Raw genomic sequence first — 18,188 nt, 5'->3', positions numbered from 1 at the left:
GAAAGCTGGAATCAGAAGCCGGAGCCAGATATCAAGTCCAAGTTCTCCGTCATGGGAGGTGAGCATCTTAACTGGCAGTTTAACTGCTAGGCCAATGCCTGCCCTATATCCTTATATGATTTGTAATGACACAGGCATCTTTCTGTAGCATTACAAATTGTATTCCTTCCCCACCTCACCCCCATTAAGTAAATGCTGAATCACTTAGCTGCAGATCAGAACACTTCTTCAGGTTTGTGTTTGCACAGGGTGGAGTCATACAGTGATTTGGGAAAGCACTGTCCCCGCCCCTCACCATCCTTTGCACAATTTTTACACCTGCCAGCATGGGAGGATGTGCTCCATCCCCCTAAAGATGGTCCAGGGCGGGAGTCAAACCCACTTCCAACTGTGAACCAGGTCTACAAGTATATGGCCACTTATCAGGCCGGTTTGTTCCCATAGTTACCTTTGTGTCTAGTGGTAGAGGGGGCATGTCCTGAAGTGCGTCTTTCATGTGACTTAGTTACCTTATCTCTCCAGCTGTGGCTCTCCTGGATCTAATCCATTTCTGCTCTTCTGCCATGTTAGTCCTTCTCAAAAAATTGGTGTGATGGGATCCCTGTTTTGCTTACTCGTCTGATTAGCTTCCATAGGATAAAGTGTAATTCCCTTAGCAGACATATGTGTCTTTTCATTACATTACCCCAAGGCTCTTTACATACTCATTACCATTTGAGAATTTTCTCATCCTTCAAGACCCAGCTCAAAAGTCCCTTCCTCTGAAGACTTTTCAGATTATTCTACTCAATCCATCCGTCCTCTTCCCTGTCAAGGGTACCTCTATTGGAGCAGGTGTCTCAGGGGTCACAGTGATGTGTCCATCTTCTTCTCACTTCTCCATCTAGACTGGGTAGCAATCAAAAGCAGGAATTACATTCATGCCTGGCACAGAGGAAAAAAAATGTTTAATTAACATGTCCTATCTGCTTTTTCTAAAATGTGATTTTTTCTATCCAGCTGCCCAATTTAATATAGTCTCAAGGTATTATTCTCATTTCTTCTACTCTTTTTTTTAACATTTAGGAACATAAATATATTTGAATATGTACTTGTTTATTGGTTTTCTCTATCAGTAGAATATAAACTTCCCAAAGCTTGAGTCATGCCCTTTTTGTTTCTATATCTCCCACTCCTATCTGTGTGCCTGCTTAGTAAATATTTATTTGCTGAATAAAAGAATGAACGAGTGAATTTTGCAGCAGAGGGTGCTGGCTTACAGACACCTCACATCCAATTTCTTAGGCAATGACAGAACTTTTGGCTTTTCCCTCATTTACTTTTGTGATTTTAATGATTCTTTCCTAGTTTTCCTACCGGTTAAAACTAAAACCCTTGTGTCAAGGGAAGGGAAAAATGAGTGGGAAATTGACAAAGAAACCCTTTTACATGTTGACTATGGAATCCTTTTATGAATGGCTGAGTTCCCTCAGTTCATGCCCCAGTGACTTCCCCGTCTTCCTCTCCTTTCTCCTTTCTCCTACACAGAGGTTTGCCTAAAGCTGTGGGCTAAGCCGCCTCCCATACAAAAGGGAATTAATATCACAGGACATTTGGCATTCAGTGCCCATTCCACTGTGATGTTTTAGGAAATCCAGACAGGGTTTTTGTCTGTGACAATAAGATGAAATCTTAATGTATTTGGGCTTAAATTCATCATGGACTGAGCCTATTTTGTGAACCATTATCTAATACTACTTATGAAAACTGAAATTCTAGAGCAAATATGGGGCTGAAGTTTTGCCTTCCATCTAGGTCTACATCAGAATAGGTATGATAGATTGGGAAGGAGTTAGAGGAAGAAGAGTGGTGTGTGTGTGTGTGTGTGTGTGTGTGTTCAGGGATGTTCCTGTTAGGTGAGTGATCTAATCCCCTCCAAGGCACTTACTTGTGTGACTTGGTGACTCCTAGTATGTGTGCATGCCATTGGAAGGAAGAGCAACTACCTCTTGTAGATTTTTCCCCCTTTCCATTGCTGCCAATCATCTCTGGGCTTTCTGGATTATGGGTTCCACTGTCAACATATCATCTGTCACCAGCCAGGAGCTGAAACAACTCAAAACCAGGAATATAAAAACACAGGTACATCACTGTTGAATCAGGACAAGTTCCTTAGCCTTGATGAGTTTACCTTCCTCACTGAAAATTACTGGATATTCACGATGACTACTACATGGGTTTTTGCTCAGCATCAGAGTCTGATATGTTGCAGGTAAAGTGCAAAAAGTCACTATGGCTTCTAGCCCTGTGGTAAGAGTACACTTGGGCCTTCTGTCTTTGTTCTTCATTCCTTGTCTGATTAAAAACAAACAGCAGACTCTGAAATCCAAGTCACTCACGAGAGTGAGAACTCACTGGTGATACAGGCCAGGTTCTGGACCCGGCTACTTCCCTGAATTCCAGGCCCCAAATCTACACAGGTGAGTAATTTTAGGCAAAATTAGGGCTTCCATTTCCTTGCCCATAAAGTAAGGAAGAGTGGAGCTATGTTATTGGTAGGGAGTAAGGGTTCATGTAAAATGGTTGCAAGTGTGTGCATGGTAATGCCTGGGAGCTACCATGGATGCTGTTATTGTAAACACCAAAGTGTCTTGCAGGTGGTAGTGGTAAAAAGGTAGATTTACTTATACAAGGTCCTCAAAAAGTTCCCAGACTATGCAGTACGCAGAAGCAACTGTCCTTGGGTTCCTTCCCAGATTTCTGAAAGTCTCTTCCCACTCCTAGTGGTGCTGCTTCTCTTTTAACCAATGCGCTTCTGTCCTGCTCACTGTGAAGATGTCAGGAAGCTCGCTGCTCATACCCTTCTCCCATCTACTGAGGATCACAGCAGGTCAACAGGAAAAATAAATAATAAGTAATTTCCATTGAGAGAGGCCCACAGTTGTCAGTGCTTTATACTTCAGGATTATCCCCAGGTCACAAGGTGAAATCCAACGACTTATCCAGATACCCAGCACATGGTTGCAGATTGGTCCCTTTATCTTCATTTCCTGGGACACAACCTTGTAGGCCTTTTGCTCCAGTTGTGTCTGGCCTGGGTGCTGAGTGTGGCCACCCATGCTGCCAAAGCACATCAGCTCCAGTCATAGGCTGGTAGAGCTCTTGGTCTTCATCGAATTTACTTTCTAAGTTTTTCGTCAACTGCGGACCCAAGATTATCCCCAGTGATTCTTGATTTTATTTATTTTATTAAAATATTTATTCACTTATTTGAAAGAGTTATAGAGGGGCAGAAGTAGAAAGAGAGAGAGAGGTCTTCCATCCACTGGTTCACTCTCCAAATGACTGCAATGGCTGCAGTTGCACTGATCTGAAGCTAGGAGATTTTTCCGGGCCTTGCACACAAGTGCAGGGGCCCAAGGACTTAGACCATCTTCTACTTCTTTCCCAGGCCACAGCAGAGAGCTGAATTGGAAGTGGAGCTGCCAGGACTAGAACTGGCGACCATATGGGATGCAGGCACTGCAGGCGGCAGCTTTACCTGCTGCGCCATGGCGCCGGCCCCTGGATTTTATCTGAGCTCTACAGTCCTTTTCCTTACCCTAAAAGACAGAAAACTATTCTTGCACCTGAAATCAAAGACTTTCTTTTGTTCTTTATGCCATCAACATGGAGTAAATGGAAGCCAGCTAAAATTGTTGAAGACTGGTATGCCAGATATATGTTTTATTATATTTTACCAGATGTGGAAACCAGTTCTCAGAGAGGTGGAGTGGCTTCCCCTAAGTCACACAGTGAGCAAGTGGTAGGGAAAGAATTTAAACTCAGGTCAGCTTAACACTTAAAAATGTTTCTTTCATCACATCATGTTGTTTCATTGTTTTATAAAGATGGGGTAAACCTTGTTTAAATTATAAATATTAGGACCCTTTTTAATTTTACATGGTTTATATATGATCCTCTTGAAGATTATACCTGGAATGCTTACCAAGTATTTTCTTTTTTCTTTTTTGAAAGGTTTAATTACTTATTTGAAAGTCAGAGTTGAGAGAGCGAGAGCGAGGGAGAGAGAACAGAGAGAGAGGTCTTCCATCCTCTGGTTCATTCCCCAAAGGGCTGAAACAGCCAGCAATGGGCCAGGCCAAAGCCAGAAGCCAGGAGCTTCTTCCAGGTCTCCCACACAGGTGGCAGGGGCCCAAACAATTGGACCACATTCCACTGCTTTTCCCAGGACTTTAGCAGGGAGCTGGATCAGAAATAGAGTAGCTGGGACATGAACTGGCATCCATATGGATCATTATGCCACAATACCAGTCCCCTAAGTATTTTCTTTATCTGGTTTCTCTCTCCCCTACCCCTCCCATCCCTTATCCCCCACACACTGTTCTTTATTTACCTGTTTTATAATTTACCTATATATACCTTCCTTTTTTTTTTTTTAACCTATTTGCCTACCTATTCTCTCCTATCAATATACATATGAGCATATATGTATATTTGTTAGTTATCATCTAATATTTATTTAGAATTTACTTAAAGTGAAGCTGCTAAAGACATCTTAACTGTTTTCCCTGTGACAGAAACTTTGAAGCTCTGTCCTTGCCTTTGGATGGTTGGTGATCAGAATTAAGCAGAACCAGTGATTTGGCAAAGTCTTGCTTCTGCACTTGCTTTCAGGGTGAGCACCCAAGCTTCCGCTGACCTTGAAGTAGGGTGCTGTATCATGCAGAGCTGCCTTCCGTGGGCTGGTTGAGACAGTACATCTCAGTGCCCAGCCCTTTAAGCTTTCTATTGAACTTCTCAGGGGATTCTTGCTTCACATTTCAGAGAAGGCACTGATCTCAACTGATTTGTGTAGCTGAGAAGAGCTAGTGAATACGAAAACCCTTCTCCCATATTAGTTAATCCTGCAATTTTACTCATTAGTCAATTTCCAGAGATATCCATTCAACGGCCCCACCTATCAAAAAAATTCCAACAGATGTCTTCCACGATCTTTTCCCTCTTTCAGAGTCAATTATTTTATTTGCTTAAGGTGGCATCTCTTCTCCTAAATATACCTGAAAATTACAAGGAATTTACATGGGAACTATATTATTATTTATTTGGAAGAATTTTACATGAATGTGACATCTCAGAGGGTATGATCAATAGCTAGGAAGTGCCTTTGGTCTGTCAGGGCTGAATGGTTGACCTGGAGTCCCGGCTGAAGAAGGTCAAGTTTGGAAATAGGCAGGTGGGGTCATTGTCATCACTGTGTCTTACATTATTCCACTGTACATTTCCAAAACTGCTAGAATGAACACATGATTATACAACACAGCATTTTAAAAAAAGACTTATTTTCATTTATTTGAAAGTCAGAGAGAGAGAGAGAGAGAGAGAGAGAGAGATCTTTCATCTGCTGCAATGGCCGAGTCTGGGCCAGGCCAAAGCAAGGAGCTTCATCAGGGTCTCCCAAGTAGGTGCAGAGCCCAAGGACCTGGGGCATCTTCTGCTGCTTTCCCATGTGTATCAGCAGGGAGCTGGATTGGGAGAGAAGCAGCTAGAATTTGAATCAGTCCCTGTGTGGGATGCTGGTGCTTGAGGCTGTGGCTTAACCCCTTGTACCATAATGGCAGCTCCCAAAATAGGTTTTAAAAAAATGAATGAAGCCGGTGCCATGGCTCACTTGGTTAATCCTCTGCCTGTGTCGCTGGCATCCCTTATGGGCGCCGAGTTCTAGTCCCAGCTGCTCCTCTTCCAGTCCAGCTCTCTGCTGTGGCCCAGGAGGGCAGTGGAGGATGGCCCAAGTGCTTGGGCCCTGCACCGCATGGGAGACCAGGACGAAGCACCTAGCTCCTGGCTTCAGATCAGCACAGCACGCCAGCCGTAGTAGCCATTTGGGGGGTGAACCAACGGAAGGAAGACCTTTCTCTCTGTCTTTCTCTCTCTCTCATTGTCTAACTCTGCCTGTTTAAAAAAAAAAACACTTTACAGAATATTGGAGGTGGAGATGAGAAGCTTCAATCTTTATTTTAAAATATATATATATTTTTTATATATTTGAAAGACATCAGTTATGGAGAGAGCAAGCGAGAGCGAGGGCAAGAGTGAGAGAGAGAGAGAGAAATCTTCTATCCACTGGTTCACTCTCCAAATGGCTGCAATGGCCAGGGCTGGGCCAGAGTCAGGAGCCAGGAGTCCCCCATTTGGGTGCTGGGCTGCAGGCACTTGGGCTATCTTCTGCTGCTTTCCCAGGTGCATTAGCAGGGAGCTGGATTGGAAGTGGGGCAGCCAGGGCTGACATATGATGCCTGTATGGGATGCTGGCATCGCAGGCAGTGGCTTTACTTGCTATACCACAACACTGGCCCTGGTGCCTGAAACTTCAGTCTTGGATGACAGATACCCATCTTTAGATGCCAAGGGTCATGCTGCTTGTTCAAGGTTATGCAAGGAGAAAGGTCAGCAGAGGTGGAAGAGTGACTTCCAGGAAGAAGAGTAAAGCTGGTCTATTTCTCAGTATATTTGAACATCTTCAAAGTGGAACACAGTAAGGTTTATGCAGGTTTTTGTTTGTTTGCTTTTTGTGGATGTTACTCTTTGTCAATAACAAAGAGAAAGACGCTGTAGTTTTTTCTTGGTCTCTGCAGCCGCTATTGTGACCTCCCTAGGAAAAGCCAAAAGGGCAATTCTTTTCTGATTAGGAAGTAGGAAATTTGACAGCTTCTGAAAACAAATGCTGTATTCCATTTACTAGCAAGCTGTTCTGGTTCGTCTTCTGTGTGGGAACTGGATAAAAACGGTCAGTGAATTCTCCAAAGGTCAGAATTTCAGAACTGCTGCCACGACTGTATTGTCACCAAGTATTAATGATTCTCTCACTAGCTCTCTTTTTTGAAGAGGCCTGGTCATGTCCAGGGGAATGCCAGGTACATTTTTCTTAATGTATGAGCACAAGTTACATATAACAACCTAACAACACAATACTGCCTCTTTAATGCTAATCTATTCCTTGCAATCTACTAGATACATGTAGAGTCATTGGTGTGTATCAAGAGAGCAAAATCAGATTCTGAAAATATCTGAAAGGATGCACTAGAGTGTACATAATAATGTATTTTAATCTGCCAGGCCTTAAAATTAATCATGAATTCCCACAGAGATTTTAATAATTTTGAGATGATGTTTTTTTTTCTCTTCTTCATAGAATAATATTCTTGGACAGAGTTTTCGAAATGCAGCAAGGGTAAAAAAGAAATTAGGTGGGGGAGGGGGAAACAGGGGCAATTTCTCACTTTGCCATCATAGAGGAGATGTATTTACCAGGGGAAACATGTTTTCTTTTGCTCCTAACTAAAAAGCAAGGAGGATGTTTCAAAGAAAGGCTTTATCACTCTGTAAAAGCCGGCAAATAGCGGGAAGTTTATTAGGGGTAATGGTGTACATTTGTTAGGCAGTGGGAATAGTCCTGGAGGGAAGAGGTACACTCTAGCGATGGGGTCGATGCCTGTGGAATGATACAGAACTTGAGTGTCAGCAGTTTTCAGAGTTGCAGGGAGGAAGACCCTGGTGAACAAACTGCAATCAGCTCTAGAGAGGGTAACCATGTTATTTACTGAGCAAACCGAGACTTTTGAGAGGGAAATGAAACATAAATAATTAGGTGCCAGTACCTGAGTTTCCCTTAGTTGCAGGGCTCCTTGCAAGGGTTTGCAATGCAAGTTTCTGATATGCAGCTTCTATGCAGCTTCCTTTTCTTTTCTTTTCTTTTTTTTTTTTTTTTTTTTTTTTTTTTAGAGAGGAGATGGTGTCTGTCCCTTTGCCTCACCAAGATGCTCTGACTGTAAGCTAACTGGGTTCTTCAGACTATATCCAACAAGGATGATATGTAAAATGATAAATGCATAGCATTTTGCTTTCTTAAAAAGTAAACAATGATTTTCCCAGGGTACCAGAAAGCAGTAAATTCTTCAAGGTATATTGAGCTTTCCATGTCTTTTTAACTCTCCGTAACATAGCCATTCTAAGGTCTGGCTACATAGAGAAAAGAATTGCTCTTGTGATAGAACAAATCTTGGTAACTTTTCCTAAAATTCAGTGGCCAGAACACATTTTTATTCCAATTCTTCCCATCTTGAAGTAGTACTTAAAAAAAAGCATACTTCACTCTCCCCAGTTCCTGTCTCAAAAATTTCCCAAGGGCCAAAGTGCTTGAGAGTTTATAGGAAAAACCCTGCGATTGTCCTCATTATTTTAGGAGACTCAGCACCTTTTCTTGGTCAGGTTATATGTGAAGATTTTTAAGTAATGGGAATTCTACATCTGAGAAGGAGTAGATATATGAGAAGGTCCAGCTATGAGAGAGAAGTAATTATGGAAGTAGAAAGAGGACTTTACCAGAACTACATTACCTGAAAATAATTTGCAAGCTGGTAGAATTGGGAATCTCACTAGTGTGAGAGCTACTTTCTCGCAACTTTGGGTTGGGATAGGATAAAGCTTGGAGATGCTAACTTGCTTCACCCTTCACTTCCCTTTCAAATTTCCCAAGTTCCTCTCTCCCATTGAATCATTGCCATTCATTGCTTCAAGGGACAGTACTCCTGAATGCAGGACACAATAGATCAGAGAAAGCAAAAAGAGCAGAAGTCCCTGGTCTCTGGGTTCAAGAAAGTCCTCTGAAATTTCTTAGTAGATCAAGTGGCTGGGAGAGGAAGTGTCATGCGAGGGGCAGGATGGGCCAGAGAATCACCTGGGCTTGTTTTTAAAGCCCAGCTTCTGCTTGTGCCTGAGATCCTGCATATCTGACAAAGCTAAAAGTGTTACAAAGCTGCCTGTCATTTGTCCTCACTTTGAATAACAAAGCCTTACATAATAGCCCCAAAAGGAAACAAGTGAAAAGACTGATGAATCAGCCCCTAGGGCTAGAAAAAGTAAGAGTTGCTTCTATGAAGAGCACTTGGAGTAGTAGCTGTGAAAGGGCCTATTGGCTGCTGTGGCATGGGGCTTGCTGTGGGGGTAGATATGAGAGCAACCCAGGCACGTTCCCTTTGGGAAGTCCTTCCTGGGACCAGGCACCAACAGAGGAAACAGAAATGATTGCCGCGCACTCTACAATAGCACTGTATGGATGTCTTCCTCGCCCCTGGAGCTACTTGGAGAGGTGAAGGTGAAGGAGCAAGTCACTGGGTTTCTGTACTCCGTGTGAGGGATATGGGAGGCTCCTGAGAGGGGAGAGGGCTCAGTAGAGATAGGGAGCCCTGGGGTTGGGATGTGTGTCTTTACACATGGACCTGAATCCGTCCATGGCGCAAAATTACAGCAAAGTGGCCAAAGGCAAGATAGGAAAGTTACTTCTCATTGAGAACTTGCAGGGGATAAAAGATGCCTGATTGCTTTTAAGTCTTCCTGGAATTTTAATGTCACTTTAGGGAAAGAGGGAATATTGATACAGACCTGCAAAGTGGACTGAGCTTGTCCTAAAGAGGCTGAGATAATGCTGAAGTGACTGACAATAAGCCTTGAGTTTATTAGAACTAAAGTAATTTCCCCTTATTAGGTGAAAGGGGTGTTTAAGATAGGGATTATGTGCATGCATAGAAAACATTTTTAAAAGCTCCATCTTTCATATACCTGAGTATTTGCTTATGAAATATCTATGCATTACATTGGAATTCTCATTACCAAGCATACTGCTCATTGTATGCTAGACTTCTAAATGTCTGTTCAATGAGTAAATGGAATGAAAACAACTTAGCCTCTCAAAAACAAATAAAACTGCACAGAAAAACAAAAAGAACATTCTCTATAACAAGTTCATGAAGGTCAAATTTAATACTTGTCTTAAAGATTTAAAAAGCTCTCTTAGGAAATTGTTGATTGTCAGTGCTATACTTCCAGGGACAGGAAAGTAGTAGTAAGAGAGCTTGAAGCTTGTCACAGACCAAGCACATCCTAAAGATGCAGGTGCGATGTTTGGGTGTGCACCAAAACAGAGTGAGATTAAAAATTTTTCTATATCATTTATTTTTCTGAAGATTTATCTACTACTTGAAGAGCAGAACTAGAGAGAGAGAGAGAGAGAGAGAGAGAATCTTCCATCTGCTGCTTCACTCTCCAATTGGCAGTAATGGCTGGAGCTGGGCCAACCCAGCTTTATACACTACACCACAATACTTGTCCCTATTCTATCTTTAAAAATGGGAGAGACAAGAATCTAACTGAAAATTATTTTTGTGGTCTTTCTTAGAAATATGAAAATGATTTCTTGAATTTTCTCACAAATACAATTTCAGCTTTAAAAAATAAGTCTTAAAATATAATCAGAGGTCAATTTTGTCCTCACTATAGTAGTTCTGGTTGTTAATACATTCATAACAGATACAGAACCAAAGCTACAGTTTCTACCTACACTATTTTAAATTTTTGATTAATATTGTGTGTTTGATATGAGACCTAACATATAAAGCTAAAAATGTCATATGCCCTGCAGGGAGCCCTTTATTTCTAGTGACATATATTGGAGTTATTCTTCTTTGTTCATATGATTTACCTTCAAAAATCTATTGAATGTGCCCCCAGAGAGTGCAGATAGCTGTTTTAATAATCATATTGGTATTCAGGTGGAATGGAGTGGGTAGAACTGAAAGAACTTGCAGGGAATATTGTTCCTGGGATCTCTGGTTCCACCAGCCTGCATGTAATTGTTAAAGTGCTGTAGTATAGCTAAAGCTTGCTGAAGGAAGTTTGCAATTCCATTCTTGTAAATATGGATCTTTCCTCCCCCTTCCAAGGTTTCAGAATCCTTATCTCATAGAAGTGGCACAGTGTACTATAAGGTCAACAGATGGCAGGGTTATCCTATCTCTGTCTCTCCAACAAAGGGCCCTGGAATTTACCCAGAACATTTGACTAGTGTCCTGTGACCTTAATAGAGCTGCTATTCAAAGTCTCCAAATTCTGCTTATGACTGGGTGATTATGTGCTATCAGAATGTACTGGTGAACTTGACCTGTAGTGGTGGCATGAATTTCATGAAAGCAATGGAGAACTGTATGCTTTGAGTACAGCATAAAATATAGAGTGATAGAATGGTCCATTTTAATCTCTTGCTTATGATATTCTTTTTAGGTATCCACATCACTCATGACAATCTGCGTTCTATATTGAAATTTTAGGGTATATATTTTCCTGTATCCATAATTTTATAAGTAATTTCATTTCATTTTTAACACAATGTTTGTGAAGTGTATATTTATGCCCATTGTATGGATAAAAAAATAAGGTCTGGAAAGGTGAAATAACTTGCCCAACTCCCAGGGGCAGGAAAGGCATCAGTAGTTCCAAGTTGATAAAAAGGGTGGTAGAGTTTAGTTATGGGTTGATTATTCTTCCTGTTTTGGTGAATGATAGTGAAATTTGCTTCACCAAGGCACAGATGGCCTCATGACATTGCATCGCACAATGTGACAAAGGTAGAGTTAGAAAAGATATTCTGGCCCCTGATTCTCTTGCTTCTTCCATCACTCCCATTTATAGTATCTGAAAGACAGTTCCCTTAAATTTACCTCTGTCAGTATAAATCACTACATGGAAGCAATTTATTTCTCCAGATACCTCTTGACATTTTCAGCCACCTTTAAAAACTAACCTTGTAATATTTTAATTGAACAACATTGCTTGTGTTTCTAACATTGATATGGATTTTACACAGCTGTTTACACTAATATGTGTTAAAATGCCTAATTACCACTGCAATCACAGCCTGGCTCAATATCTTGCCAGCTCTTAAATATGTAGTTGTGTCTTAATCAAACACAAACGTCAATGAGCATCCTAAACTCCGCAATTTGTAAACTGGATTAAAGGCCATAAATGTGACCCTTCAAACAAGAACACAGAATTTTGCATAGTTCATGCTAATCTGCTCATCTACTCATTTTGTTTCCTAGATTTTCTTTTCTTTCTTTCTTTTTTTTCTTTTCTTTTTTTCTTTCTTTTTTTTTTTTTTTTGACAGACAGAGTGGACAGTGAGAGAGAGAGACAGAGAGAAAGGTCTTCCTTTTTGCCGTTGGTTCACTCTCCAATGGCTGCCGCGGCCAGCGCGCTGCGACTGGCGCATCGCTCTGATCCGAAGCCAGGAGCCAGGTGCTTCCTCCTGGTCTCCCATGGGGGTGCAGGGCCCGAGGACTTGGGCCACCCTCCACTGCACTCCTGGGCCACAGCAGAGAGCTGGACTGGAAGAGGAATAAGCGGGACAGAATCCGGTGCCCCGACCGGGACTAGAACCTGCTGTGCCGGTGCTGCAAGGCGGAGGATTAGCCTATTGAGCCGTGGCGCCGACCTGTTTCCTAGATTTTCAAAATGCTTGTTGATAAAATGAAGTCAGAGTGTGAGAAGAGGTGTAAATTCATTAGAGGTATTTAGGTGGCCTGAAAATGGCAGTCCTACAACAACATTTTTTAATGTGTGACTTTGTGTTTATAGCTAAATTAAATAATTGGCGGTCAATTCTTTAGCCTATTGGATAAGCTTCTTATAACTTTTCAGCAAGTATTTGGACACCTATTAAATATTAGTGACTACAATAGAGCCAGTACTTGCAATGTATCATCAGGGTCAGATTATCCTGTGTTTAAGTCACAGTGGGAGCATGGAGGAGGGCGTAATTGTTTACCACTAAGGGCTCCGGGAAAACTTCTTAAAAAGACACATGTTTTTAGGCCAGGCATTTGGCATAGTGGTTAAGATGTCACTTGGGATACCTGCATCTCACCAGAGTGCTTAGCTCTACTTTAATTCCAGTTTCCTTCTCATACACACCCAGGGAGACAGTGACAATGGCCCAAGTAGTTGGGTCCCTGCCACCCAGGTGGGAGACCCAGATTGAATTCTGGCTAGGCTCCTGGCTTTCGCTTGTCCTGGTCTTGTCCTGGTTGTTGGAGGCATCCAGGGAGTGAACCAGCAGTTGGAAGATCTCTCTTTGCCCATGTCTCTCCTTGTCTCTCCGTCTTTCATATAAACTGAATGAATGAATGAATGAATGAATAAAAGAGACATATTTGCATTGGAAAAATGTAATGTTTTCCAGCAGGACAAGCAGGGGAACTACAGCTGGGAATTAGAAAAGAGCAGCCACAGTCCCCAGTGAAATTGAAGATGGCAGTTCTGGGAACTACAGTAGCTCTGTGTGGCTGAGGTGGAGAATCCTGCTTGGAGAAACCTTGGAGATACCACATTAGGCAAACTTCCTGCTGCCTGTTGGCAAGGATAGCATGTCTCCATAATAGCAAGAGAGTGTATCAGCTGTAAACTACCAAGAAGGGAGTGTTTATTGGAGAGTTTATTGACCCATGGAAATCTTGTCAGTGGTTGCCTGAACTATCTCCAAAGAAACATGTGCCCCAACGTCCAATCAGCTTATACTTTAGAAGCCTTCGATGGTCTATGGAAATAGCAAGGAATCATTAGGTTTATCTCTCTTCTCTTTGTTTGATTTATTGACTGAGTCATGTATTCATTCTTGCATTCATTCAATAAATGTCTACCTAGCCCCAACAATATTTCAGTGTTTGTGATAGTCACTGAAGAAATGACAGGGACAATCTCTTCTCTCTGAGAATGAGAGATTATGGGATAAAAGCATCAGGCAATTTGGCAAAGAATGAGAATAATGCTGTCACCTACATTTGTCTCATAAGTAGAAACATACCATTTTCCTGACTGTAGGTTCTCTATTTTACTTTCTATTCACCATATTTAAGAGAATATTTATTTTTTTCAATGAACTACCATTTATCTAGAGTTAAAATACACTCAAGACTAAAATAACTGGGATTTTAAAAAGGATTTCTCCTTTAAAAAAGGAGAAAATGGTAAGGAATTGGGAGCGTTGGCAGTTCTGAAACTTCAAAATTATATCTTGGAAATACTGAATATCAGATTTAATTCTTATATCTTCATCATGTAAATATTACATAGTAAAATCATATTTAGAATGGATATCACTAAGATGCATAAGTGTAGTTCAAATCGACAAAGCTGAATTATGACTATTTTAACTTTTGGACTCACAATCTCACCAAGAGCACAGGTATATGTCTGGTGTTTGGCATGGTGTATGTTCATGGTAGATCATATTATGGTTCCTTATTTTACTCTCTTTTGCCCACAGCCTTTGCCACATGTTTTTGCAGTCCCTTCCAATCCAGTGATATTGGTCTTGGCCGTGTGATTTGCTTTTGGCTATGGTAAGTGAATGGGAGTGACAGTGCTGAGCTTCATTCTTGGGAAACATCACTGTTGCCACCTTCCACACCTCTGCCTGGGCCATGGGAAGAATATGTTGCTTCCCATAAGCAGTTAGTTCAGGAAGAATGAGAGATGAGTGGAGCAGAGCATCTGAGCTGACCCACAGAGTTAGGAACATAACAGTCCATTCCAACTGGCGGATAGCACTGAGTTTTGGGGGGCGTACGGGTTTCTTAGCCACCCATGCTATGTCAATAATTCAGTACAATATGAAATCACATAGAAATATTCCAAGTTCCTTTCTTTTCTTTCCCTTTGCTTATTTTCTAATACAACTTAGTAAGATGGTCTATTTATATTTAGGCAAAATAGTAGCAGAATGTGCGATTTACTGATTTTTTTGTAATGATACCTTTTCTCATCTTTGGATATTTAGGTATATTGTTTTGTAGCATCAATCTATTAATAAGGGGGTACTAGTCTGGGTTCCTTTTTGGTTCACACATTTTATTATTGAATGAAAATCACTTCATATTTTTGGGCCTCTGTGTTATCATATATTAAGCATGTCTGCTCCTGTTAGTCTCATTGAGTTATTGTGCAAATAAAAATTAAATAATGGAGGCCAGCACTAAGGCATAGCAGGTAAAGATACCACCTACAGTGCCGGCATTCATTACGGGTTTGAGTCCTGGTTGCTTCCTTTCTTATCCTGCTCCCTGCTAAAGTGCCTTGGAAAGCCATGGAAGATGGTGTAAGTGTTTGGGCCCCTGCACCCATGTGTGGGACACTGGGATGAAGCTCCTGACTTTGGTCTGGCCCTGCCCAGGTCATTGTGGCCATTTGAGGAGTGAACCAGTGAGTGGAAGATGTCTCTCTCTCCCTCTCTCTCTCTCTCTCTCTCTCTATCTGCCTCTTCCTCCCTCTCTGTAACTCTGCCTTTCAAATAACTAATTAAATTTTTTAAAAAGAAAATTGAATATTGTATGGAAAAGTGCTTTTCAGGTGTTTAATATACTACTAGTTCAGTAGATTATTTCTTATTTATTAAATTGACCTACTAAAAATATGTTGTTGGGGTAGGCATATGGCCTAGTGGTTAAGACTCCAGTTAAGATGCCAGCATCTGGGGCTGGCTTTGTGGTGTATTGGGTAAAACTGCCACTTGTGGCACTGGCATCCCATATGGAAACTGGTTTGTGGCCCAGCTACTCTACTACCAATCCAGCTCTCCGCTAATGTGCCTAGGAAAGCAGTGGATTATGGCCCAAGTATTTGGGCCCCTGCACCCACATGGGAGACATGGATGAAGTTCCTGGCTCCTGGCTTTAGCCCGTCCTAGCCCTGGCCATTGTGGCCACTTGGGGAGTGAACTAGCAGATGGAGGACCTCTCTCTCTCTACCTCAGCCTCTCCTTCTCTGTAACTCTTTCAAGTAAAAAAATAAAATATAAAGATGCCAGCATCCCATATCATAGTGCCTAGGTTCAAGTTCTGGCCCAGCTCCCAACTACATCTTCCTGCTACATGCACTCTGGGAGGCATCAGGTGATGGCACAGGAGGTTGAGTTCCTGCCATCAATGTGCAACACCTGTACTGGGTTCTCAGCTCCCAAGTTTGTCCTAGGCCAGTCCTGCACATTGCAGGTATCTGAGGATTGAACCTGCAGAGGGAAGCTGGTCTGTCTCTCAAATAAGAAATAAAAATTTAGGCTGGTGCTGCGGCTCACTAGGCTAATCCTCCACCTATGGCGCCGGCACACCGGGTTCTAGTCCCAGTAGGGGCACCAGATTCTGTCCCGCTTGTTTCTCTTCCAGTCCAGCTCTCTGCTGTGGCCTGGGAGTGCAGTGGAGGATGGCCCAAGTGCTTGGGCCCTGCACCCACACGGGAGACCAGGAGAAGTACCTGGCTCCTGGCTTCGGATCAGCGTGGTGCACCAGCATCAGCAGCCATTGGAGGGTGACCAACGGAAAAGGAAGACCTTTCTCTCTGTCTTTCTCTCTCACTGTCCACTCTGCCTGTCAAAAAGAAAAAAATTACAAATTTAAAAATAAGAAAATAAAATTATGGTGCCAATTTTATACTAATGACTTTTCATCCACATGAAGATAATCAGAATACCTAATTTCTGAAAACTCTGTTCCCAGAAAAGGATTATGTTTTGTTTCCACTTTCTTTTTTTGGTCATTATCATCAAATTGATGATCATCTTTTATCTAGTATGGCTTCATATAAATAAAAAGAATTTGTCATCTTGAGTAAAACATTTTACACGGTTTTTAAAAAACAGGGATGATGTGGAATATGATAGAATCATTTTGGAGTCAGAGATATTTGAATTTGAACCCTGGGACCACAACTAACTAGCTGTATTGCTTTAGGAAAGTTAAATACCCTTTCTGAATGTCAAATTTCTCATTTCTAAAATAAGGATAATGGCAAATAATTTGTAACGTTACTGTGAGGACTGGTGATGGTGTTGGGACCACTTGAAAAGTGGTCCGTAATTGCCATCTCAGTACAATTGCACTACTTTGGCTTCTGAAACAGAGCACACCTGAGTCCCTGTCATGATTCTCACAGCACTTTTTTTTTTTAACTTAAATTTAATGCATATAAATCTCCAAAGTACAGCTTATGGATTACAATGACTCCCCCTCCCCATAACTTCCCTCCCACCCACAACCCTCCCCTTTCCCGCTCCCTCTCCCCTTCCATTCACATCAAGATTCATTTTCAATTCTCTTTATATACAGAATATCAGTTTAGTATATATTAAGTAAAGATTTCAACGATTTGCACCCACATAGAAACACAAAGTGAAAAATACTGTTTGAGTACTAGTTATAGCATTAAATCACAATGTACAGCACATTAAGGACAGAGATCCTACATGGGGAGTAAGTGCACAGTGACTCCTGTTGTTGACTTAACAAATTGACACTCTTGTTTACGGCATCAGTAATCACCCTAGGCTCTTGTCATGAGTTTCCAAGGCTATGGAAGCCTTTTGAGTTCACCAACTCTTATCATATTTAGACAAGGTCATAGTCAAAGTGGAAGTTCTTTCCTCCCTTCAGAGAAAGGTATCTCCTTCTTTGATGACCTATTCTTTCCACTGGGATCTCACTTGCGGAGATCTTCATTTAGGTCATTTTTTTTTTTTTTTTGACAGAGTGTCTTGGCTTTCCACGCCTAAAATACTCTCATGGGCTTTTCAGCCAGATCCGCAAGCCTTAAGGGCTGATTATGAGGCCAGAGTGCTGTTTAGGACATTCGCCATTCTATGAGTCTGCTGTGTATCTTGCTTCCCATGTTGGATCGTTCTCTCCCTTTTTTGTTCTATCGGTTAGTATTTCAGACACTAGTCTTGTTTATGTGATCCCTTTGGCTCTTAGTCCTATCATTATGATCAGTTGTGAACAGAAATTGATCAAATGGACTAGTGAGATGGCTTTGGTACATGCAACCTTGATAGGATTGAATTGGAATCCCCTGGTATGTTTCTAACTCTACCATTCGGGGTCCCAAATTGTACATCTCTTCCTTCTCTTATTCCCACTCTTATATTTAAAAGGGATCACTTTTGAGTTAAGTTTCAACACTTAAGAATAACTGTGTATTAATTACAGAATTAAACCACTAGTATTAAGTAGAACAGACAAAAAAAAAAAACACTAAGAGGGATAACGTATTAAGTTGTTCATCAACAGTCAGGTAAAGGGCTGATCAATTCACCATTTCTCATAGTGTCCATTTCACTTTAACAGGTTTCCTTTTTGGTGCTTGGTTAGTTGTCACCGATCAGGGAGAACATATGATATTTGACCCTTTGGGACTGGCTTATTTCACTCAGCACAATGTTTTCCAGATTCCTCCACTTTGTTGCAAATGACCGGATTTCATTGTTTTTTTACTGCTGTATAGTAGTCTATAGTTTAAATATCCCATAATTTCTTTATCCAGTCTACTGT

At 41.4% G+C, this 18,188-nt stretch overlaps 1 protein-coding gene across 1 annotated transcript in view; it reads right to left on the bottom strand.

Moving 5' to 3' along the window:
* Positions 1 to 831: 831 nt before the first annotated feature.
* Positions 832 to 18,188, bottom strand: part of CCDC178 (coiled-coil domain containing 178) — a 604,881-nt gene continuing 587,524 nt past the window's right edge. The window contains exon 23 of the mRNA XM_051851309.2: positions 832 to 888. Within this exon, the coding sequence (XP_051707269.2) occupies positions 847 to 888 (42 nt within the window). The 3' untranslated portion in view covers positions 832 to 846. The remainder of the gene's footprint in view (positions 889 to 18,188) is intronic.

Source organism: Oryctolagus cuniculus, chromosome 10 (assembly GCF_964237555.1).
Source record: "Oryctolagus cuniculus chromosome 10, mOryCun1.1, whole genome shotgun sequence".
Taxonomy (NCBI): Eukaryota; Metazoa; Chordata; class Mammalia; order Lagomorpha; family Leporidae; genus Oryctolagus; species Oryctolagus cuniculus.
Note: the sequence above shows the minus strand (reverse complement) of the source record. Positions and strands in the feature narration are given on the sequence as shown.